General features: G+C 45.6%; 1 protein-coding gene across 2 annotated transcripts; it reads left to right on the top strand.

Annotated features, from left to right (window-relative positions):
• Positions 1-1,939: 1,939 nt before the first annotated feature.
• On the top strand, positions 1,940-14,986 carry MAG (myelin associated glycoprotein). 2 transcript variants are annotated; one of them, XM_054999666.1, is made up of 8 exons: positions 1,940-2,294; positions 3,375-3,671; positions 4,275-4,532; positions 5,338-5,598; positions 6,885-7,172; positions 9,511-9,607; positions 10,752-10,845; positions 14,831-14,986. In XM_054999666.1, the coding sequence occupies exons 1-8, from the start codon at positions 1,955-1,957 to the stop codon at positions 14,984-14,986; spliced, it is 1,791 nt and encodes a 596-aa protein (XP_054855641.1). In that variant the 5' UTR covers positions 1,940-1,954. The 2 variants fall into 2 exon arrangements, with proteins under 2 accessions (XP_054855641.1, XP_054855642.1); XM_054999667.1 differs by lacking the exon at positions 14,831-14,986 and adding an exon at positions 12,870-12,902.
• The last annotated feature ends 10,223 nt before the right edge of the window (positions 14,987-25,209 follow it).

Here is a 25,209-nt window from a genome sequence, read left to right as displayed (position 1 = left end):
CCAAGGTCGCCCAACAAACTTCTTTTTTAAATTTTTTAAAAACTTTTATTGTAGAAAATTTAAAAGGTAGAGCAAAGAAGGAAAGTTAACAAAAACACTACTGCAAAGAGCTAACAGTAGCCTACACACAAAGTAAAAAAAGAAAGAAAAAACATAAAGAAGCATAGTAAGCACATTATTAATCCATTACAGTTTTTTGCCTACAATACTTCCTCCTTTAGTATCAATCAACTTGTGGTTTAATTAATATCTTTTTTTCTATATCTCATCTTCTTGATATCCCAGGTCCTTATTCTTAAAAATCAAAATCACAAATCATTAATTCATTTTTCTTTGTCTCTCGCAGATAGCACATAAAGGGTTTCCAATTTGCCGTGAATATAGAGAGTGTTTTGTCTCTGATTAACGCTGTTCATCGGCAATCTTCTACGGCAGAGTGGGGATTCAGACTTGGAGGAGTTAGCCGTGTTAGTCTGCAGTAGCAAAATAGCAGAGAGTCCAGTAGCACCTTTAAGACTAACCATGATGCATCTGACGAAGAGAGCTGTGGCTCTCGAAAGCTTATGCTACAATAAAGTGGGTTAGTCTTAAAGGTGCTACTGGACTCTTTGCTATTTTGGTACAGACTTGGTGTGCAGGGATGAGCTGCCCTAGGCGCTTTGTAGGGATACTGAGCTATGGGAGGTTCATCCCCCACTTTGCTTCCAAGGTCGCACTACTGACTGACCATCTGAGGAAAGGGACTCCCAACACAGTGGAATGGACCCTGGAGCGGGAGGCTGCCTTCCATGAGCTATGGACAGCCCTCAGCGAGAGCATCACCCTCTGGAACCCGGACTCTGAATGGCCCTTTCAGCTCCACACAGACACCTCAGAGACAGGCCTAGGAGCTGTCTTGACCCAAGAACGAGAGGAGGGGGAAGTCCCGATCCTCTTCCTTAGCCAGAAGCTGCAACCCCCAGAACAGCACTATGCCATGGTGGAGAGGGAAGCTCTGGTGGTCAAGTGGGCTGTGAGTGCACTGCAAGATTACCCGGCCAACAATCCATTTGTGCTTGTGACTGACCATGCTCCCTTGCAGTGGATGCAGAAGATGAAGGATCATAAACCCAGGGTTTTGCGGTGGTACCTCTCATTCCTCCCCATCAAGTTCTCCATCAAATATTGGGCAGGCGCGCAACATTGGAATGCAGACTTTATGTCTAGACTCTTTGAGCCTGAACCCGATGCTCACTCCAAGTGTCCGGGGAAGAGCTACCCGCAAGCTTCCATGGAAGAGTGGGGATTCGAACCTGCGTCTCCCAGATGCTAGTCCCACATTCTAACCACTACACCAATGGGCTCTCAACAGTGTGCCCCTAGAAGTAAAGAACATCATGGGATTCAGAGTAAACTGTCTAAGTGAGAATCTCCCTTCTATTCTTTCACAAGCAGAAGTGCTTACCCCAAGTGGAAGTTGAGCTTCAGATCCACACCTATATATCTAACAGCCCATTGATTTCAATGAGCTCAGACTGGAGTAACTCTGCTTAGGATTGCACTGTAAATTAGTTAAATATAAGGTCTCACCACCTCTATGTGTCTCGGCTTCTTCATCTATGGAACCGATTTAAATGTGATGCTGGCAGGACAACAGAACTTACTCCCATGACATACCCAGTGTCTCTTGTGAACCAGACTTTCAGCCACTACCTATGCAATATTGTATGCCAGAGATCCACAGCTAGAGATGGAGCATGAACGTTTCAACTGGTAGTAACATAAAATAAAGTATGTATTGCAAAGCCAAACAAACAGGAACAATGATAGAGAAAGGAACAGACCCTTGGACATATAAAGGTGGTGATTGAGGACACATTTGAGCTTCCTACTTGTTTGTACCAATTCCCATCCTCTCTCTCTCTTTTTCTATCTCTTTTACAAAGAGGTTCTAGGTGGGCCGTGGAGTGCCTGGATGCCAGAGAACATTGCTGCCTTTGAGGGCACCTGTGTGGTCATCCCCTGCCGCTTCAACTACCCCGAAGAGCTGCGTCCATCGGTCGTGCACGGCATCTGGTACTTCAACAGTCCCTACCCCAAAAACTACCCTCCTGTGGTCTACAAATCTCGCACCAACATTGTCCACGAGAGCTACCTCGGGCGCACCCGGCTGCTGGGAGAACTGAACGCTCGCAACTGCACTCTCCAAATCACCCGCCTCAGCCCGGAACTGACGGGAAAATATTATTTCCGTGGAGACTTGGGTGGTTACAATCAGTACACCTACTCGGAGCACTGCAACCTCGAGATTATCAGTGAGTACGGGCAGGTAACACTGCCAGGGGACATCAGTTCTGATCCACAGCTAATGAAAGTAATGGGACATGGGTCTTTTCCCTCAGACATTGGCATTTCATTTCAGATTACTTGCCCCCAAATGAATACAATCCTGACAACAGAAGACACTTCAGTATGTGGAATCCTGGGCCGTTTCCAGACGGCTTACCTTCTGCCGCTCCATGCCGCAACGTTGCGGCTTGTGCCGGAGAAAACGCGAAATAGCGTGTTTTCTCGCGCGAGTTTTACGCAACATCGCGCAAAACTCATGCAAGAAAATGAGATATTTTGCGTTCACCCCAGCATGAGCTGCGATGTTGCGGCATGGAGCAGCAGAAGGTAAGCCGTCTGGAAACGGCCCTAGTTTGTAAAGAAGAGAGTGAACTGCTTTGGGAGCCAATTTTTGACACTTTTTATCATTACCAGATTAGAAATATACAGTCATGGAAATATCAATTGCAGTGTCATTAAAAGGAGCTCAGGGAGGGGGTTTGCAATATGATCTTGTCCAGGCACAATGCAGGAGGAGTTTTCTGGTTCATCTGAATTGAGGAACAGCGCAGGGCTCTCAATGAAGTACAAATACTGCCTAGAACTCTCCTCTGTTGCTTTGTATCGTACACATGAAGCTGCCTTATCCTGAATCAGATAATTGGTCAATCAAGAGCTGTATTGTCTACTCTGATCAGCAGTAGCTCTCCAGGTTTTCAGGCAGAAGTCTTTCACATTACCTACCACCTGATCCTTTTAAATGGTGATGCCGAATATTGAACCTGGGACCATCTGCATGCAAAACAGGGTAGGATTACAAGTAACCTTTCTGGCAGTGAAGTATTTCCTCCATTACTGAAGTCAATCCTCCATAGACATTGACAAAACCCTGATAAATTTTCAAGGAACTTGAGGGATTCATCAGTGAAAAGATTATAATGGTGGATGAGTTTCCAGAGAGATTAGTTAGTGGTAGGTGGTCAGTGATTAGACTCCTGAACGGGGGTGGGGGGGATGCAAGTGCTTAAAGAAGTTCCTGTTTCTTTATCATCTCTTCAACCCTGCAGACAAACCCACCATTGTGACTCCACCTGAAGTGCTGGAAGGATCAGAGGTGGAGCTGCGCTGTGTGGTGCCCGACAACTGTCCCGAGATGAAACCCATCATCTCGTGGACAAACCATGAGGATTTGGCTGAGTACTCTGTCTACGGGCAGGTGGAGGAAGAGGGCAGCACCTGGGCTCTTATTTCCACACTCAAGTTCCTACCTTCACGGGAGAACAACCATCGCGAGGTGGGCTGCAAAGTCACCTACGCCAACACCACCTTCGAGTTTGATAGCGTCTCCACCCTGGATGTCAAGTGTGAGTCCATGTTGCTAAGTGACTGCCACCAGGGCAACCCCCCCTATCCTGGTGCTGGAGATCTCACCTAAAGCATCTAGTTCAGTGATTCCCCAAGGTGGTACCCTTGAGTGCCGTACAGTGTGATCTATGCAGTGTTACTCCAGTCTAAGCTGATTGATTTCAACAGGCTTAGACTGCTTAAGACTGTAGTGGTAGTATACACTGATTCCCTGGCACCCATCTAATTCTTCCCCCAAACCTCTCTTTCTTAAAGCAAATTCATGTCCTGGGTATTATCCACTTCACTGGATAAGACTTAAGGAGGCATTACCTATTAAGTTTGCAGGGAGCACCCATTCAGAACCATCTGCCCCCATCAATATGAGGACAGCTTGGGTTCAAACCTCCCAGCATTTTGTACTTGCCCCTCCAGGGAAACCAGTTTGTGGTGCTGCTCACAACCCTTTCTCACAATCCCAAATGTGCTCACAGGCTTGTCACGGTTAAGAATCTCTGGCCTAGTTTGCCCCTTTGCTATCAGTTTTTTTTTAAGCATGTCTCTAACCCTAACTGTTGCAGAACAAAATATCCAAAGCTGACCTCTTTTGCTTTCCTCTGCAGACATACCCCGTATTGTACAAGCGAATTCTTCTGCAGAGGTAATACAAGGCTCGCCAGTGGTATTGGTATGTGCTGTGGACAGCAACCCCCTATCTCTGATCTCATGGCTCAGGGAAGATGATGTCCTGTATGAAGAACTGGCTGGGAGCCTCACGCTACATCTAGAAAATGTAACCTACCTACAAGACGGCATCTACACCTGTGTGGCTGAGAATATCTATGGGAAAGAGAACCATTCTATGGCCTTGACCGTGATGTGTGAGTGACTAGCCTCTAAGCACCCGGAGTGGGGGCCATGTCTCTGATTTTTGGAAGAGAAAAGGGGTGCAGTGCTGGGGATGAGAGAACAAAGTGCTGATTTGTGGGATTGGTACCTCCAAAAAATTTGCAGTGACCAAACCAGCTGGATATCAACGCATTACGAGTTTCCTAGGACAGCTATATAAATCTCCTTTTTAAGAAATTGGGTTCTACTCTGAAAAGGTACTTTGAAATGACTCTCCTCGCTCCCAGCCAGAAAACATTAGAAAAAGGAGAATTCCAGAAAAATGTAGCCATGTAGTTCCTGAACTGAGGTCTTTAGAATCACAAAGGTGATTATATATATTAATTTATTTACTTTATTTATACCCCTTTTCCCCCAATGGGGACCCAAGGTGGCTTACATTATTCTACTTCCCTCAACTTTATCCCCACAACAATTCTGTGAGGTAGGTTAAGCTTGAGAGTGTGTGATTGTCCCACATTTACCCTGAAATTTTCCATATTAGATTGGGTATTCGAACCTGGTTCCCTCAGATCCGAGTCCGGCACTCTAACCACTACACCACACTGGTTCTCACCATTGGTGTCTCCTGTACAGAAAATGCAAAGCTTCCCATGGCCTGAAGACATCCTAAGGGGTGCTAAAGTTCTCATGCTGTTTATAAAAAAAAAGACTCAGGGTACAAATACAACTTTGGTCACAAATCTTCGAAAAATGTTTTAAAATTTGGGATACTTCTTTGCATTGCCCTTGGGGGTCAGAGTTACACATTTCTCTTGTCTTTTCCCCTCTCTGCAGATCCCCCTTGGAAGCCTGTAGTGAATGTGTCGATGGTGGTGGTCGAGGGAGACCCTGTGACCGTCCTGTGCAGTACGCAGAGCAACCCTGAGCCCATCATCACCATCTTTAAGGAGATGAAGGTCATGAAGACGGTGGTCTACAGTAACCAACTGGCCCTGGAGTTTTCATCTGTGACACACGAGGATGATGGCGAATACTGGTGCATCGCCGAGAACCAGTTTGGCCAGCGTGGCACCGCTTTCAACCTTACTGTTGAATGTGAGCATTAGCCCTTAAACAAGTAAAGCAATACTAAAAGGGAGACAGCACATCAAGGCATGTGCAGAATGCCTCTGCACCACTGCTGATTGAAATGAATAAAATCCTGCCCTCAAGTAATAGTTGACTTATGGCGACCCCAGCAGGGCCGATTCCAGATGACTAACCTTAAGGCGTTTCATGCCGCCCTCTTCCGGATCGCGACGGGGAAAATGCGAAATATCGCGTTTCCTCACGCGACTTTTGCGCGTCATCGCGCAAAACTCGCGCGAGGAAACGCGATATTTCGCATTTTCCCCGTCGCGATCCGGAAGAGGGCGGCATGAAACGCCTTAAGGTTAGTCATCTGGAATCGGCCCTGGTGTGGTTTCCTTGACAAGAGATTAACAGAGGTGGCTTGCCATTGCCTGCCTCTGCATAGCAGGCCGTGTCTTCCTTGCAGGTCTCCCATCACATTACTAACCAAAGCCAACCCTGCTTAGCTTCTGAGATCTGAAGAGATCAGGCTCTCCTGGCCTATCCAGGTCAGGGCACCACTGCTGATTCAGCATGCAATTTGATGCCTCCCCACCTTCCCTTCATTTCTGGAGCAACAGGGACTTGCAGGGAGCAAAGAGTCCATTGCAAAGCATTACTGCTTCACCATGGAACAATCCTTACTGTTCCCTCCCCACCACATACACACAAACACTCTTGCACTTAGTAATAATGGGTTGGATCTGAGCAGAAAAAAAACTTTCTTGCCTCCCCTATTCCATCTGCAGACCACTGATTCTAGGAAATGCTGCTCCTGTGCCGTAAGGGGCCCCTGAGGAAAGACAGCAGGAGGGCGTGCAGCAGGATGGGGGAATGGGTGGAAATGGCTAGTTTAATCTGGATCTCGCCCAATACAATGAAAGAGAATGAACACCATGTTGCACGCAGTTGTGCTTCAGAATTGAATGGGAATCTCCTGGCATCAAGAATGCAAGCCTGTGCAGAGTTACTGCAATCTAAGCCTACAGAAATCAATTAAATTAGACAGGAGTAACTCTTTTATTATTATTATTTATTTGATTTATAGCCCACCCTCCTCATGAGCGGGCTCTAAATAGGATAGTGGCATAAATTACTATGCGACCCGAGCATCTGATGAGGTAGGATATGAATTACAAAAGCCTGCACTGAATCAAATGTAGGTAGTTTTAACGGTGCCCATAAGGCTCCTGTTTATTTCGACTACAACAGACTAATACGGCTACCCTGTTGGGACTATTACACTTCTCTCTTTCTTGTCCATCTTTTAGTTGCCCCCCTCGTCCTCCCAGAATCCAAGTGCACAGCTGCACGGGACACGGTGCAGTGCATCTGTGCGGCTAAATCGAACCCAGAGGCTGTGATCACCTTCAAGCTGCCTACCCGCAACGTGACAGTGAACGAGACCGACCGGGAGTTTGTGTACTCACAGAAAACGGGCTACACCATCACGAGCATCTTGACCCTGCGGGGGGAAGTGGACTCTCAGCTGTACATTGTCTGCTCCGCAAGGAACCTCTATGGCACCAAGGACCAGCAGCTCCAGTTCCACCACTCCAGTGAGAGCCTCTGCCAGCAACAGTCCCACTTATACGTTGTTATAGATTTTTTCCTTAACCATACGGCCCATGGGTCACAACAAGCCCATGGAACCCCTCTAACCAGTCCTCTGGTTTTCCCTTTCCTGTTTCCCTCTGTTCCTATCTTTTCTTTTTCTGCACTTCAATGGGGTTGCCACCATCATTCTTTTTCTGTTGTTTCCATCTGCAGCTCCCCCCCCGCCCTTCTGTAAGAAGCAAAGGGACCCCCAGCTCAGTTGCAGAGCCCTCTGAGGTCCTTGCTGTACCCTCTGGCAGCTCCAGTTAAAAGATCCTCAGAAGCAAGTGCGGAGGAAAGATCTTTGCCAGGCTTGAGGCCCTGGAAACCTGATGCCACTTAGAATAGCTAATTTTGAATCGTGTAGGACCAATGGTTTGAATTCATATAAGGTAGCTTCATTGCAGATACTGCTTTTCTCCCTGACACAAACCAGCGTACAACATCATTCTCCATTTCTCTACTTTATCCTCTCAACAACCACCCTATGAGGAAGGAGCAGCTGAGAGAGAACAGGCCCAAAGTCACCCTGCAAACTCCCATGGCTCGGTAGGGGGATTCGAATCAGGGTCTCTCAGATCCTATTGCAACACTCTAATCACGTCAGCATGCCAACTATATCCGATGGTTATATGATCCAGGAAGTTCCAAGGGAAGCCCCTACAAGGTCTGATCTTTCATAAGGAGAGAGCATGGGAACTTTTTTGTGGATTTTGTGTGTGTTTATGTGTGTAGTATCTAGATTCCCCATCCCCACCATGTAGGGTTCTCAGATGCCCACCAGTAGCAGGCAAACTCCCAGGGATGTGCCCCCTCCCCCGCTGATCTGCCAGCAATTGGTGGGAGGTGGCAAGCCCCCCCGAGGTTGCCCACCACCAGCAGGCACTTTGGGAACAATGCGCACACTCCCGGGGGGGGGGGGGACGACATCACTTCCGGAAGTGACATCGTCGCACCGCCCACTGGAGTATTCCCGCACTTTATTTGGGGGCTGATTTGGGCCCCAAACGGGCTGAATTGGTCCTGTGCTGAGTGCAGGAGCATGATATCACTTACAGAAGTGACACTATCACACAAGCGCCAGGGCGCACACACTGCGCAAGCGTGAAGAATGATCATGAGAGTAACACAAGGTAAGTGCCGGGTCTCCCCCTCCCACCAAAGGGTATAGAGACCTGGCAACCTTACCACCACAGGGCCGGCATTCCAAGCTGTACTGTGTAAGGAAATGGTTCAAAGAGATGCCTCGGTAAAAAGGTAGGGACTGTAGAATATACTACTGTATACTGTCTGTTGTTTTAAATAAGTTCCTACCAGGTGGTTTCTGTACTGTTTAATATGTTATGTGTAATTCTTTGTTTTGTTTCGTCATTGTTTCAGATCTGTGCCAGATTTCTGCTTGTTTTCAGATTTCTGAAAATTTTTAAAATTTATTTTATTTTTGCATTTGTACCCCACTCTCCCCTTACGCAGGCTCAATTTTATATTTGCATACCCTGTTGCATTGTTTATTGAATGTCTCAACTGTTGATCGTATTGACTTACACTGTGTAATCTGCCTTAAGTCTCAGTGAGAGAGGCAGACTATAAATAATACAAATAAATAAATTTACAGACAGACAAGTTGAGTATGAAGGCAAGCGAGCAATTTAAACAATATCTGCTCCCTCTGAAAAAGCCCACAGTTAGGGTGTTCCTCCCTTCATCCCCAGCACATTACTAATGAGGTTCTCCAGTCCCGAACAAGGTTACACCCTTCTAAGCCCACTGAATTCAACAGATTTGGAAATTTGTCACTCTGTTTAGGATTGGACTCTGAGGTTTGTTGCTAACAGAAAGTAAGAACCTCAGTGGTTCCTTTGCTGTCTCCAGTCCATTTTTGCTCTGGCTCCCTCTCACACACGTGCAATAGATCGTAGCCACCAGCCATCACTGCTAATTAAAGAAACATCTGAACAAGAATCTTCAGCTGGATCTGGAAAGGAGAATTGGCCATCAACAACTCTTTGCATGCAAGCAAAGACGGCCGCCTTTTCACTTGCCCCAACACAAAAGCATTCCCATTAGAATGCCGTGTGCATGCACACTCATGCTCAACAGCAATACCATAAGGAAATGGCACCAGCAGGCGCTATAAATGCTAGGTTTGGCTAGATGCTCCTTTGCTGCAGCTCAAAACCCCACCTTGCTATTCCTAAACTATGCTCTAAGCCCCATCCCAGTTTTCCCCCATCTCCTCCCCTGCTGAAGCATGACAGCCCGATTGCCAATCCTGTTCATGTGTCTTTTTTTCTTTTTCAGACAGTCTGATGTGGGCAAAAGTCGGACCAGTGGGAGCAGTTGTAGCCTTTGCGATCCTCATAGCTGTGGTGTGTTACGTCAGCCAGACCAGGAAAAAGTAAGTTACGATCATGATTGAGGTCCACGGGGTCTCTGCCAGCTGCAGGGCCCTGGGGCGTGTGGATCACAGTAGCTGCATTTGACAGAGCCAGAAGCTTAGATGTTGTTCAAGCAGTGGTTGGACCAAGGCCTTAAATATTCAAGAAAGGAGGTGGGAATTCAAGCCCCATCTCCCTGGAATAGACTACTGACACTTAAAGGTGCCTTACCTGGCTACAGCACTGAGAAGGGGGCATGGCTCAGTGGAACAGCACCTGCTCGGCCAGCAGAAGGTCCCAGGTTCAATCTCCCAGCATCACCGGATCAGGTAGTAGGTGGTATGAAAGACCTCTGCTTGAAATCCTGGAAAGCTACTGCCAGTTTGAGTAGACGCTACTGACCTTGATAAACCAATAGCATGTCTCACTAGAAGGTAGCTTCTTGCGTGTGTTACACATGGCTGGTTGCAAATCAAGGTTTCGCATTCAGCTATCACCCTACACTGTTGTTAAACTTCCCCAACCATGGTTTGGCATGACTTTTGAAAGAAGTAATTCCTTTATTTAGGAACTATGTAAATTTTTCCCAAAGATGGAGCCCTTCAGATCATTTTCCGAGTAAACCAGGGTGGTCTAGGTTTGAGAATCTCCTCCATACATGATCGATTAGTCCTCTGTTTATACTCTTAGTGGAATTTTACACCTCAATCCACAATCCAATTACATGGAAGTAATTGGTTTTAAAATTATTTTAGTCCCACTGGCAGTCACTGAATAATAACAAAAAAGCAATCAAACCTTGAATTATCCGCCCATCACTGACTGCGAGATTCTTCAAGAAATATGTGCCAACAGAAAATAATTAGGGATTTGTCAACAACACCACGGTTTGACCATTAATCCTAATTGCAAATTGCCAAATTGCCACCGGGCCTCCATTATGAATGGGCGCTGATCAAAGCTTGCCATTATATAAGCGATCTGTTTAATAATTAATCAGCTGACTAATTATTGATCGTCCAGGATTGCAAACCAGAAACTCATTGTGTTAAGTAGATGAGGCTCATGGGTGCCTGGCTAGCTACATCAGATGTACAGCCTGCTACCAAAGTATCCACTGGCCACGATTCCCCTGTGTGACCAGAACCTTTTTTTCATTCCCAGGAAAAACATGAACGAAAGCTTCATGCAGACAGAAAACCCTCCTGTCATCTACAGCGGAGACTACAGGACTCCAGGCAACCTGGAGAAATCAGAGGTACTGCTAAAAGGAGTGATAGGCCAGGCAGAAATTCAATAGGCTGGGAATGAGAAAGAGTGGAAGTAGCCAGCATGGTGTAGTGGTTAGAGTGTCAGACTAGAAGTGAGGAAAGCTTGCTGGGCGACCTTGGGCCAGTCACTCTCTCTCTCTCTCTCTCTTAGCCTAACCTACCTCACTGGGTTGTTGTGAGGTTAAAAAAGGAGAGAAAAACATTGAAAGTTGCTTTGGGTCCCCCATTTGGGGAAAAAAGTGGGGTATAAATATCTAAATATATAAAAGAAACAGTCTTTACTCTCCATGAACCACAAAGACCCAATCCCTACTCATGGAACACCCACATATGACTGTTCCAAAAGACTTGTCCCCCACCTACCCATCAATCAAGTCTTGAGACTAGGGCATCAAGCTTAAACCTGAGTTTTGGAGAGGAGTCATTTTTGAGCTGCCTGGGATTCCTGCGTGTTCACAAGCAGGGCTTTTACAGAGAAAAGTTAAAGAAGCTTTGTGGGAGGAAGGATTTGGCATCAAGGTCGAAGTAAAAAACACTGATGGGTGCCAGAAAGCAGATGTTGGCACAGAGGGTGCCAAACGGGTTCTTTTGCTTTTAACAACCAGGTAGCAAGGAGAATTCAACACTGTCTCCATTCGTAGTGGCTCAGTTCGAACATTACACCAAAGTGGTTTTACATTAACCATCCTTTAAGACCAAAACCACAGTTACACCTCTCACACCTATAGGTAAGCCACAGCTTGGACCAGTTTGTTGGGCATTCTTCTACCTCTGCTAAGCTGTGCAGATGCAGACAACACTCAGCTATAGCTCGTCAGTTGAGCTAGCATCCCAAACCATCACGAGCACCACCCTCAGTTGCCAAACCCACTTCAAGCCATAGTTTCCGACCCTGGTTTACAAGCCAGTTGCAAACCAGGGCTCATGCATTGGGACAGCTTGCCAAACCATAGCTTGGCTTCCTTAATTTTAGTTTGGGGTGGTGTCTGGATTGAACCAACAGCAGGAACAGCTGCAAAAAGCAAACTTAAGTATTATTTATGAATCGCACATATCCCCGGCTCTTCCTCCAAAGAGCTCCCGGGCTTACAATTCTAGTCCCCTCTCTAGGCAGCTTACAAGGCCATATCTGGACAGCCATTGTGGTCTAGTGGTTAGAGTGCAGGACTCAGGCTGGGGAGACCCAGGTTCTAATCCCCACATCTGCCATAAAGCTTGCTGGACGTTCTTGGCTCATCACACTCCCTTAGCCTAACTCAGGTGGGGATAAAATTGGGGGAGCAGAGAACTATGTAAGGTGTTCTGAGGTCCTTGGAGGAACACATGAAGCTGCCTTCGATTGAGTGAGACCATTTATCTATCCAATCTCCTCTGGCTGGCAGTAGCACTCCAGGGGCTCAGGCAGAGGTTTTTCACATTACCTGCTATGTGATCCTTCTATAGAGATGCTGGGAACTGAACCTGGGACCTTCTGCATGCAAAGCAGATGCTTTACCACTGAGCCACAGCCCCTTCCCAAAGGAAAGGCAAGATAAAAAGGTCTATCTGTTTGGCTTCTCCTAAAGAGCTGTCGTCCTGTGCTTTCAAACTAATCTGTCAGCCCTGCCTTCTGACTTTTAATGACACAGCAGCACCTTTCAAAGCTGAGCAGCTGGCCATATTGCCTTGCTTGTCTTTGGGAATCCTCTTGGCAACTCATGGGTTCAATCAGACCCTCCCCCTCTCTGCTGCCCCAAATCCACCACCTCAATTTGAGTCTCTCAACAGAAGACATCTTATACTCAAGTGACTTACGTTCTGTGTGGTCTTATATTCAAGTGTACTCTGTCTCCCTAGCGGTGCAGGTGTATCCACAATGGGAAAACAAGTGTAAGATCTTGGACGTGATCCTACTCGTATAAGATGTCTTGTGTAGAGAGACTCTTTGCCTTGTGGCGAGGCTGGGTCTAGCGCCCACCAAGGTATCATTTCCCACTCTGGCCACTAGTGACTGCTCTTCCTTTTCTGATAGTCTAAGGAGATCTGCTCCCTGGAGAGCCACTGACCCGGGCAGGTAAGTACAGACTCCCCGTTCAGTGTGTCACCTTGTCGTCCCATTTCTGTGTACGTGACGCCTGTGGCAAGAGTGCATGTGACATCAGAGTCAGGTGACAGGAAGAAGAGGAGCCAGAGTTGTTGCATTTCCCATGGCTGTAATTTGAATGTGATAACAGTTGCCTTGGTCCATGTACAATTCCCTTTGCAAAAAATCTTCTTCCCTGGTTGATCATTAACAATATTCACCATGGTGCAAGAAGAGCTCAGAAACTGTTTTTAGTGTCACGTGTGAAGATGCCAGTCTTGACGGCCTGTGTCAAAGCAATGTCATCCTGAATGACTTTGCATCTGCATCGGCTTCTGCAGTAAAATTAAATCAAGGGTTTGGAGTGGGATCCCTACCTGCATGCTCCTTTCCCATGTACTACTGTGGCGTTCCTTCATCTTTGTTTTGTGTTTTTAAAAATCGTGAGATCTTCCAAACAGCTGTTCAAACAACCCAAGTGGTTAGGGTAGCAAGAGATGCTAGAAAAAAGCATAAAGCTTCAGCCCAAGATCTTTGACAATGTTGTAAAGGAAGTTGGGGCACAACTTCTGGATCACAGCCAGCTGCTTTGGCTATTAGTCATCATGAAAGCTAAATCGAACCTCCATATTTGGAGCAGTGTACCTTGAGTACCAGCTGCAGGGGCACGAGAGTGAGGCTAGGCTTTGTGCCCTGTTTGGGAGCCTTCGAAGGGCATTTGGTGAGGGAACTTTTGGGCTGATCTAGTAGGGGGGGGGTTGTCTTTTTTATAGTAGCCCTTTTCTTATAAAGGAGCGAGGTTCTCATCTACCTTGAAACTCTGGGTATAATGTAACTCCAAATCTTTGCGAGTGCTGGGGCTCAGCTTTGACTTCAGTTTTTAATGCCAAGGCTCATCCCAAAATATCAGAATGGGAAAAAGTACCCCTGAGCAGAAGCAGAGTGCATTTCCTTCAGTACTGAGGATCTGGAGGGAAAGTTTTCCAGTTTGATCGATGATGCTTCCATACAGACTTCTGCATCCCCCCACCTCTGCCTTTTTAAAGTTATTAATCCCCGTGGAACTCAAAATAAATGGAAAAGCCCATTTGGGGAATTGTATTAACTGAAATTATATATTCAGCAGAAATCATGCAATAAATCTTGCTATGAATCATACTTCTTCAAGCAGCAGGTGAGGGTTGTATGCTTGAATGCCCCTTTATGCAATAAGAAACCTTCCTGCATCTAAAAAAAATAATCATCTACCTGCAGGGAGTTTTTAAAGCAATTCAAACTTGTGGTTCTCTATACCTGCAGCCTGGAATGGTACAGCCCAGAAAGAGTTTACTACTTAACTCGGGTGAATATATAAACTAGCCAAAAGCAAACGACACTTCTAGAAGTTCAGCCAAGTTCCTCTTTTTCAGAGACCCTTGAATGTGGCTGTAACTTCTCACCCATTGCCCTGCCATTCCATAGGATCTTGTCTCTCCTTTCTGGTTTTTCAGCACTGAAGTGAACAAACCCAGCCATATAGGCCATGACTGAGATCTTCTGAGGGTTTAAAAAAATTAAAAGCAGTGAGGTGTGGGGGGGTCATCCACTCCACACCCCCCACCCTCCACCCCCCGGTACTGTTTCCAGCCCCAATCACGCAAATCCTCTAATTTGCTATTTGCTCAACAAGGTAAACATTCCGGTGCCCATAAAGCACCTGTATATTTTTTCATGGAGCACCAATGGCAGCACTGGGAGACGGGATATCTGCAACAGGAAAACAGGCGGACAATTTACTCATGAATTCTCGCAGCCATGTCTCCTTTAGGTCTCATGACCCAAGACTTCGTCCTGACCACGGTAAATCCCATAGATTAAAGATCTCATTTGGGGCCTGTGTTGATGTCTTCTTCTCTGTCCTGCTCCTGCAGTACGGCCGCCACCCGGGCAGCGACAAACGGCTCTTGAACAAGCAAGGGGACCTGGCCATTGACTACGCCAATATAGACTTCACCAAACTGTCCACCAAGGATAGCTACACCCTGACGGAGGAGCTGGCTGAATATGCTGAGATCCGAGTCAAGTGAGACTTGTTCCCCACAACCGCGGCAGCTCCCATGGATCACTACCTATTGGAACTGTAGTCGTCTAATGACTCCCCTCTCCAAGACAGTTGGCCCAGCTAACCCTATCGGTCCCTCCGAGAAGAGCGAGCCCTTTCCACTGGCTTCATCTGTAAACGTACGTCCTCGTGTTCTTGCTTAATGACCCCCACATGTTGTTTCTGTTCCCTTCAGGGCACGGAATGAAGATCACTTTAATGTATATTTAGACACACACCCCTTAGTTGCCCACTTGTCAGCATATTATTTCAGCCACACAATCAGGGTGGCTACAAAACGGTACCAGGACAGCTGTATTCCACTGTTTTGCAATCCGTTTTGATTTTTCCAGTCTGGAGACCCTAATCCAAGTTGGCACGGAACAGAAACTGTAATCATTCTCAAATTACACTAAGGAACAAGTTGACAAACCCAGAATAACGGAGTGATCTGACATATGTACCCCTTTCATTCCACACGAGAGCACCTTTCAGGTGTGCGCATGTGGATGTGGTGGATCTCTGCTGGGACACACAGGGCTGGTTCCAGCACAACCCATGCCAGTTACCACCTGCTGCCGATCTGCAGTCTCTGTGGATCCTGAAATGTCCATTTCCACATTCCAGACCCAGTTTTTAGAAAGCCCAAAGTCCTGGCAGTCAAACACTGGCTCGGGATCCCTGACAGATCAGTGCACTTGATTAAAATAGCAGGAAGGTGCTTAGACGTGGCATATGATTTAGGTAACACAAGCAATGAATTCCCGGCAATGTCAATTGTGAGAATTCTTTAAATTCCACTTAAGCCCTTCGAGTATATGCAGTTATATACAGAACTATGGAGCAGAGCTTCTCCAGTGTCAGCCACTGATTTACTGTTTGGCCTTTGTATTAAAGATGTTTTGTTCTTCACAGGCTACTTTCAAATGCTAAATTTATTGGGAAAAAGAATTGGCCCCAACAAGGACAGTCCCCTTGGAAATGTGAAACCATCTGCAGCCAATCTGTCTTGGATTGTGCTGGAAGATGGGAAGTCTCCACCTTCGGCCACTTCTCTTCTTGGGCAGGTAGGAAGTGACCAGAAGGTGAAAAAAAATACCACTCATGGTATGAAAGATAACTAACAACAGTGAGGCACCTAAACTCTCTGAAACTGATGGGTTTCAGCATGCCAAAGTGATCAGCTAGAGGAAACAGGAGGAGATCAGATGAGATCTCCCATGGCTCATTCTGCATACTGAGGGCGCTTTGGCCCTCCCTGAATCAGCTCCCACAAAGAATGGACTGCATGTCTTCAGAAGTGGGACTTGGTGTCTGAAACACAGCTAGTCATTAACTTCACAAGCAGATCCGTGCCTCTGTGAAAGGGGGCTTGAAGGACAGGGTAACTCGTGATGGCTAATTTGCACATTCCTGAGAATGCCGGTTGGGAATGGGGTCTCCACCCTGTGTCCTGTACAACAGTCACACATGAGCTGCAGGCTCTCCTCAGTTCCCACACGTGCTGTGGCTGATTTGCTTTGCCACTTTGATAGGTACGGAGAAAGCGTTTCAGCTGCTGCCCCCCCTCCCCCAGCCACTATTTTCTTGACCTGAAGCTGTCCAGGATGGAGGTGCACATCAGCAATAACAAGTTGGGTGCCACCTGCTTCACGGGGCTGGCTCCTGTGTCTTTAGAAACTTTTCCCACCTCTTGTTCTCAGGTGCAGACTGGGAAGCCAAAATGGTCCTGGCCACACACCCATGAGGGAGGGAGGAAGGCAGGCCGAAAGCAAAGGGCTGCTGCCTTGCAACGTAGGATCCTGCCCACCTTGCACAAAGTGAGAAAAAGCAGCTAAGCCTGCCTGCGATGTGCAGAGCACAGTTAAGCCTATGTACTTTACACATGAGGGTTCCTGCTTTGAGGCACCTCCTACCTATCTTGCAGGGGGGGTCACCTGGCACAAGGTGAATCTTGTCTCACTTAGGGATGTGGTGGCCCTGATACAGGGGCTGCGCCCCCCCTCCAAGCCATTGGGCCCCTGGGATGTTCCCCATCGGCTGTAATGGCCAATCTGCCCTGCCTGTTGTCCTTGCCAGAAACAGCTTCACACACTAGACAGCCTTCTGTGTTGTGGCAAGTCCCACAGAGAAGCATTTCTAAGATCGGGGTCCTTTCCCCCAACTCTGTCTTTAAAAATCAAGGCTCCATCTCCTTCCCCTGTTCCCGTCACCCTCGCATCCTGTATCCGTACTGTACAGAAAAACAAAATGTCTTTTGCTGATCAAGCAACTGATAAATCATGAAGGGAAGGAGCTGTCTTTAATTCGTGAAATATACCTGGGGGAGGATTTTTCCCACCCCAGGGAGATGGATTTACAGTAGGCACAACATGGTACCCACAAGGGGGTACCGACTGCTAAGGCTCCCAAATGGCACCACTGTAGGCACTATCCAATGGCTATTATTTCTATTGCAATTCTGAAAACAAAGCAAAAAGTTACCCAGTAGTAGGAAAGGAAACTGATTTTTTTGTTCCATTTTCTTGTAACCAAACTAATTCCCCCTACTGGAACCAAATCTCCTAATCCTTTTAATCCCTAATGCTCCAAGCAAAATTATGGTATATTTTATTTATTGTAAAGGTACATTTTTTAAAAAATTGTGCTTTGTTTTAGAAGACAGACAGAGAGAGAGAGAAACAAAAAGGCTGTTGTCTTAACAGTTTGATCTAAAGATTCAGTGAGAAATCCAAAAAATATTTAAAATGAGGGGTACCAACACCTGAGCCACCCACAGAGAATGATCAGAAGGTGCCGCTGCAAAGCATTTTAGGATAACATTGCTGGTGGTGGACCAGCCAGCAAAAATTCTTAGACATTTGCCGCTGGAGACAGACTACAGTTTTTAAGGGCCAAACTAATGTTACGCTGGAAGATTTATGACTAATTTCTCAACACTTTTTCTTTCTTTTACTAAATGCTGCTGTGTGTTGGTAGTGGAAGATACCTATTTGACCAGGGAATTAGCATGGTGCCACCAAAAGCTATGGTGCCACATACCATGGTCCTTGAACTAGGTTATACACGCAAATCCACAAGCTGCTATTTATTTGCCTTGTAAGGGGAGGAGAAATACTAGCTCATACCTCTACATTCCACCCCCACCACCCCCACACACATACACAGAGAGAGAGAGAGCAAACAGGCTAGAGGGAAGATTTGGATCAGGAAAATAGTGCAGAGGGTTAATCTGCCAATGCCCCTTGAACTGTTTTCCTGATCTTCTCCTGGCAGCCATTTTTATTTTATTGTATTTTATTTTATATTTAATTGGGAGATCTCCTAGAGTAACATGTAGCGTAGCCAGAAAAGAACTGGGACTGGTTTGTTGTGTCTGGCCAAACAGGTCTGGAAGGTTTTTTGAAACTAACGACCTGCCAAACCTGTTTATCCAGTTGAGTCCCAATCTCTCTTTTGGACCAGTTCACTGAGAAAACTGTCCTCTGCCTCGAACCTTCAGCATCCTCAAGCCCCTCTGTACCAGCTCAGCAATATTCAGAAAGCCTGACAGAGGCCCAGTCTTACCGTGAAGCTACAAGGAACTGTTTACTTCAAGCAACAGCACCTGAGCAGAAAAAAGGAGGGACATCCCAAGAATGTCTGTCATAAATTCTGTACAGGGGGCTTTCCTTAAAGGCAAGCTGTGTCCCTGGGAGGGGCTACAAGTGGGAACTCTTCTTGTGTATCTGCTAATTTTTAGGTGAGTATAGAGTTCCATACTGGAATAGGAAATTTCTGTCCCATAGCTGCTGTTGGCTGAGAAATTTCCTATACTGAGAAACAGGATCGAACTGCTCCGGAGAGTCTCTCTACATGAGATGCCTCAGCTTGTGTTCATCAGGTTTTGGGAGAGGCAACATAGTTTTAAAAGACAAGAGCGGGTGGTGCTCGCTCCACAGATGGTTTGTTAATTTCATCTTCGCCTCCTAAAGCCTCTGTCAATTTCACCTCTCCAGGATTGCAACCAGAGGACAGTGAGGAATGGAAATGGGCTGCAGCTGCCTTCCAGAGCAGGGCTTGGACCTGGTGAGGTTATAATGGGCTGAAGTTTCCCTTCTGGCATTTCACAGCCCCGTCACACAGCTCCAGTGTATAGCAAAGCCTTTGCCCTGCTGCCTGCTCTGTCCTTTTAAACTACCCTTCCTGGCTAACATTGCATCTCCCGACACATGTTCTTCACATGTCAGATGTCTCATGTAGAAAGACTCTTTGAGTTCAGAGCTGAAATGAATTGGAATATGGAGAGGGAAATCTCTCCACAATGAAATACCAACTCTTCCCAATAACTGCGTAAAATTATTGAGTGACAGAAAGAGACGGCAACAGCATAATCTCCTATACATACCAATCCCCTAACATGCAGAAAAGGCACATGTTCAGATTGTAGGGAGGAAGAATCACATGTTCTAATGTATCCTCGTGGAATAACCCCCGTAAGTAGAAAGCTAGCATGTCAAGGTGGAGAGCTTCATCCTAGCCTGATGTGCTAGCGATGCCCAAAGATTGGTTCCTTTTCATGCGAGGGAGCATTTCAACAAATAACTTCACACCACACACTTACTCTTCAGCTTTGATGTGGCTCCAGTTGAATGAATGGTTCTTCCATGCTGAATATGAAGCTTCAGGGCACCCCAAAGGTCCAGTTTGTTTCAGCTCCAAGGTAGTCAGCACAAACCACATGCACACCTTTTTGTCATGGTCTCTTTCTCTGTGTCGACTAAGTGAGAGAAACAGAAGTCTCTGTTTCAAACGATCAAGTCATCTGTCTGCACCTCTTAAACAGGCAATTTCAGCTTGATTGTAAATAGAAGGTCCAATAAATATGTTACATTTTTAAAAGCGACCATTTACTCTTTAATCCCTTTCCTCTGTCTGTGTGCGTGTGATAGGTACGCATGTGTGTGTGTGTGTGTTAGGCAGATTAAAAGGGGAAAAAAACCTCTGCAATGATTTCTCTGAACAGTATGGCCTAGCAAATATACACTAAAGACTAGCCCACCTATTAAGGTTGGCAGGATTAATCCAGGAAACCGCTGGGCTTTTGGTACATCTTTGGTCCCACGACACTGCAAATATTTAATGACTTTAACCCATCTGACTTTGTATTCTGAAAGAAATAAACAGTATTTTGCAAATCCGCATGGCGTCACAGCTCCTTTAAATATCAACCTCAGAACCATGATTGATTCTCAGCTGTACGGAATACAAGGGTGAAGGCATTTTAAGAGCAGTGGAGGCTAAACGGTGGTACCATTGCTGCCACTTAAGCACATGTAACGGTTTTTTGGTCTTTGAGCAAGCTCCGGAAAAAAATGGTTTTGTAAGTTTTCAGCAATTCAATCTTGAGAAAAGCTGGCTGGGGTGGGAAGCATATGCCATAGAAGTCTCTATTATATACATATGTAGAATTCCTCAAACAGATTTGCAATTGTTTTTGAGGTGGGCGTCGATTGGCTTGGCTTGCACCCAAACCATCTCTGATCTGTACACACTCTCACACAGTTCCCAGAGCAGATTTGCCACTGTTTCTTAAATGTTTATGACATATTTTTTGGGCAGGCTTATATATATAAAAAATAGATGACACTCAAAATGAAGAAGAGGCACGATCTAGCTGCGTAACATCCTTGGCAGGAAAGGCAACACTGACACAACATTCCACTTACTGCTATGTCTGTAACATGCAACAAAGCCAAACCTTAGTCTTCCAAAATATCTTTTTTCCCCAAGCAGAGGAGACCTGTTGTAGTACAGTGGTTAAATGGTTCGGTTGTGAATCAGCACTCTACTGGTTCCAATCCCACTACTGCCCTGAGCTCAGTGGGTGGCCCTGGGTAAGCCACTCCTCTCAGCCCCAGCTCCCCAACTGTATTGTGGGAATAATAATAACACTAACTTGTTCACCACTCTGGGTTAGGCACTAATCTGTCTCGAAGAGTGGTATATAAGTGCAGTTGTTTATTATTATTATTATTATTATTATTATTATTATTATTATTCAAATTGCACACAACACAATCAATAATAAATAAAGATCACATGTTATCACTGACTGGCCTTGCTGAGCTGATACAAGTTTCCCCCAGAGACCTAAGTATCAGCCAGGTATCGGTGTAAAATGTATACTGTTCCAAGTAACGCCATCTTTTGCAGTTCTGTAAGTGTTATATCAGAAAGCTGCAGTTGTTGTTGTTGTTGTTGTTATAACTCATCAATTCCAGACTGGGACACGACAATCATCATCATCATCATCATCATCATCATCAACAGGAGTCCAAAATCTGTGGCTGGGTTGGAGAGACAACTGTTGTTTCTAACAGCCCGCTCAGAGGCCAGAATCTCTGGCCATCAAAACAGTTTTACGGAACGGAATGCATTCATTTATTCATTCATATATTCATGTATTCACTTACGTCATTTAGAGCCTATGTTTTTCACTGAGTCTCAAGGCAGATGACAAAATATATTTAAAAAGAAACCAAACACTGTAAAGTATACAATAGCATTAGGATTATAGAATTAGAAAACAAGGCAAACAAAAAGAAAACTAAGGCATGACATATAATGCACTGCAGAACACGAACATGTACAGAAAGCTTGAAAGGGGACAAGAGACTGAGGGCTCCTCAGTTGCAGCTAAGGTTCCGTTAGTTATGAATGATATGCAATTATGTCCTTTCATGAATAAATGAGAGTTTTCTTTCCTAAATCATGTATGTATCAGATGGGATTGCGTAGGGGATTATAAATGTGGTCCAGGGGAACGATGCTCAAACACTGTATGACTACAGCAGCAGGGAGGGGGTAACACAAGCAATGTGTTACAACAACAACAACACATGATGCTGTCCAGCACAAGCTTCAGTCTGGGGCCATTTTAACCATTCCCTGTGCTGCTAACGGCTTTTTAAAAGCAAAGTATACTTGATCCTTCTCTGATGGGTGCTGGTATTAAACTTCTGGACAACTGTATTTATGGATCTTGTTTAGTTTATTTACATTTAATACATCGATATGCCAGTAGGCGATCCAGACAATAAATAATAATACCAATAAACACATTGCCCACATAAACAAGTATAACAAAATACAAAAACTACACAAGCCAGAGCATAGCAGCTGCATAAAAATATTACACTAAAATGTCAAATTACAAACTGAAAACAACAACAGCTAAATATTAAAAACTTTTTCAACAACACCCTTTTAGACAACAGGAAAATTGCAACATCTAACGGCAAAGTGGCCAGTCACAAAAGTCATAAAACTGGGCCACCTAGAGATCCAGGGATTTGCCAGATAACGGTGAAAAATATGACTTTGTAAATTAACTGAAAGACATACAAACACACCCATCCCACACAAAGCAGATTGAAGATCCAATCCACACTGACAGCACCTCAAGCCCTAAGATTTATTGACTGACGTCTAGTGATGTAATGAAACAGGGTCTAATGATGTCATAATGAACAGCTGTACTAATGGTGATGTGATGGGAAGGTTCCGATGACATCACACTGAATAATACTTTGACGCCAGTAAAAATGGCACTCTGAGAGTCTGTCTTCACGAGACGCTGGAGTGCATGTCTGTCAAGTGTCGAGAGATGCAGTGTTAGCCAGGAAGCGTAGTTTTGAAAGACAGAGCTGGTGGAGATCGATAGCTCTAGAGGTGACAGATTCTCTCACAGCCCTCCGTTGCCTCTGGGGTGCCAGACTGTCTCCCCTTCCAGAGTTTTTACCCTACCGCCCTCGCTGCTTAAAAGTTTGAATTAACCGAGCCTCAGCAGGGCAAAAGCTCCAGAAGGGGAGATGCCAGAAGCGGTAGAGGACTGTGAGACAATCTGTCCCCTCCGGAGCAATCTCCACTGGCTCTGTCATTTAAAACTACGCTAACATTACATCTCCCGAAACATGACGAACACGTGTCAAAAGTATTGTGCAGAGTGACTCATAGTGTGTGTAATCATAACTATGGGACTCTTTGAAGAGGTGGGCATTAACTATATTTTTTTTTATTTATTTAATTTATATTCTGCTTTTCTTGACCCAAGTGTTAAATGTAATATGTCATTGAGGCATTCAGGCCAGATTGATGCTTCTGATTTACAGACAAGGTAAAAGCCACAAGCAGGCATGCACAGAAGTCCTAAAAGAAGCTATCGAGCCTATGGGCTAGCTGAGAGTTCATCCTGCCACCCCTGATGGCACGGAAACCTCAGGGCCTGAGACTTGGCAACTAACCTTGTGTTTTTAATGTGAGCTGCATCGGAGAACCCTCTCCATGTTACACACCAGAGGTAGCCACTTGTTCTAAGGCACAGACAAAGAGTTCTTTCATTCCATCTCCTTCAGTGCTGACATTCACATTATTCCTCTCTCTGCCCACGCCATTCTGCACACTTCCTACACTGAGATCAGGGCTGGCGTTCTACTAACTGCCAAGGTCTTCTTGAAGTAAGTCTTCAAGAACTATCTAACCCCCTACTGGCTTTGACAGTGATCATAAGGACATAAAACAAGCCTTGCTGGATCTAATGAAAGGTCCATCTGCTAGTCTTGTTTGGCCAACCAGATGCCCCCACAAGGCCAAAAAGCGTGGTACAAAGGCCCAAATTTCCCTCCAGTAACTATTATTCAGAGGTACACTGCCTCTGAGAGTCTCTCTACACATTACTAAGTACCCAAGGATGTTCATGTGCGGGTTGTTCTTGCTCAACACTCATGAATACCAATTTCATGGGAGCCCCCTTTGTGTTACTGCATCTGTAAGTGATTCCAGAGGGCAAAGCGCCAATTCTGCTCTGTTTTTGATGTGAGAACAAGTACTGCAGGCTCCTTTGAATTGCCAATTTGCATTTCTCTAAGGTGTGAGAAAGTGTTAAGATTTGCATTTGAATGAATGGATATGGGGGAATTTGGGATTCTTTTAGCAGTTGAAGAGGAACTGATATGAAACGCATGAATGTACTCACAGGGAGCAAACAGGGAGCAAACTGAAGTGTGACTGTACGAGCAGAGGACACGTAAAATGAGGTTCACTTGCGTATTCCTAGGTACTTAGTAACATGCCCACTTTAGCCCGTTTGGGGCCCAAATAGGCCTGCTACAAAGTGCAGGTACACTCTTGGGGCACCACAATTACATCAGTGACCCATTGTCACGCTGGCCCCAGGAGCGCACCCAGGAGGCCCGTTTCCCATCTTTCCCCTGCCAAGCAGTGGCAGGGGGGGGGGAGGACTAAAGGTGGGAGCAGGTGATCCCCCACCCCCACCGGAGGAATGGGATCCCTAGAAGGAGGCATAGTTGCAGAAAGCCTTTGGGACCATTCAGGAAAAAGATGGTTTTGCAATGCAAGGGGGACTGGACGCTGTGCCTGAGGCTGGATTGCATCCTAATTGCTTATCCCTTCTTTGATGGAGAGATTTAAAACCCTCTATCCCATCACAGCCATGCTGACCAGCTGATGTCATTTCCCAATCGGGTTAGTCGCATCAGGAACTGGTTGGGGCCAGTTCCAGAAGTCTGAATCATATCATAATTCTCCCCCTATAGAAAAATGGGGATAAACAATGGATCGCACAATAGCAGCTTTACATTGTCTCAACACGAGACTCTTATTCTGTTCTCCCATCTGTAATAAGCCGTGACTATTCTACTCCACAGGCAACAGTAGAGCTTTTCAAGGGTCCCTGCGGCTGTGGCGGGTTTCACACAATAGAAAACCTGTCCTTGCTTCGTACAGGCCTGCTGTCCCTACAAATGGAGAGCTGAGAAGCAGCAACGTGTGTCTCATACAGTGAACCACAGCATTGTTTGTCAAGTCTTGGTTTGTGGGGTATTCTATATGTCAAAACAAGAGGACCACGGTGTTCTAACGTTAGTAAAAATACAATTAACACTATGCTCAAACTAAAATCCAAATATTTTTAGTAATCTCTTGTGCTCAATACAATTATATTCTTACAAGGATTCCTCAATGGGAAAGTACACAATTCCAAAGATACAAATGATTTTACAAAATTCCCAGGGTAAATATGAAGTTAACCAAAGTCTTGGGTTAGTCTCCCATACAAAGGACACCAAACACTTTATTTCTATCACAGAACATGTGTCTATTTCCTCAAATATTTCCAGCTGAGTACCGGGTCCGGTTCAAGATTCTGGT

Source organism: Eublepharis macularius, chromosome 15 (genome assembly GCF_028583425.1).
Source record: "Eublepharis macularius isolate TG4126 chromosome 15, MPM_Emac_v1.0, whole genome shotgun sequence".
Lineage (NCBI taxonomy): Eukaryota > Metazoa > Chordata > Lepidosauria > Squamata > Eublepharidae > Eublepharis > Eublepharis macularius.
Note: the sequence above shows the minus strand (reverse complement) of the source record. Positions and strands in the feature narration are given on the sequence as shown.

Excerpts from the sequence above, each read along its gene's own strand:
- MAG (XM_054999666.1), top strand. The coding sequence starts at position 1,955 with ATGCCAGAGAACATTGCTGCCTTTGAGGGCACCTGTGTGGTCATCCCC. Across the intron at positions 7,173-9,510 it reads GCTCCAGTTCCACCACTCCA|ACAGTCTGATGTGGGCAAAA; the intron begins GTGAGAGCCTCT and ends TTTCTTTTTCAG. Across the intron at positions 9,608-10,751 it reads GTCAGCCAGACCAGGAAAAA|GAAAAACATGAACGAAAGCT; the intron begins GTAAGTTACGAT and ends TTTCATTCCCAG.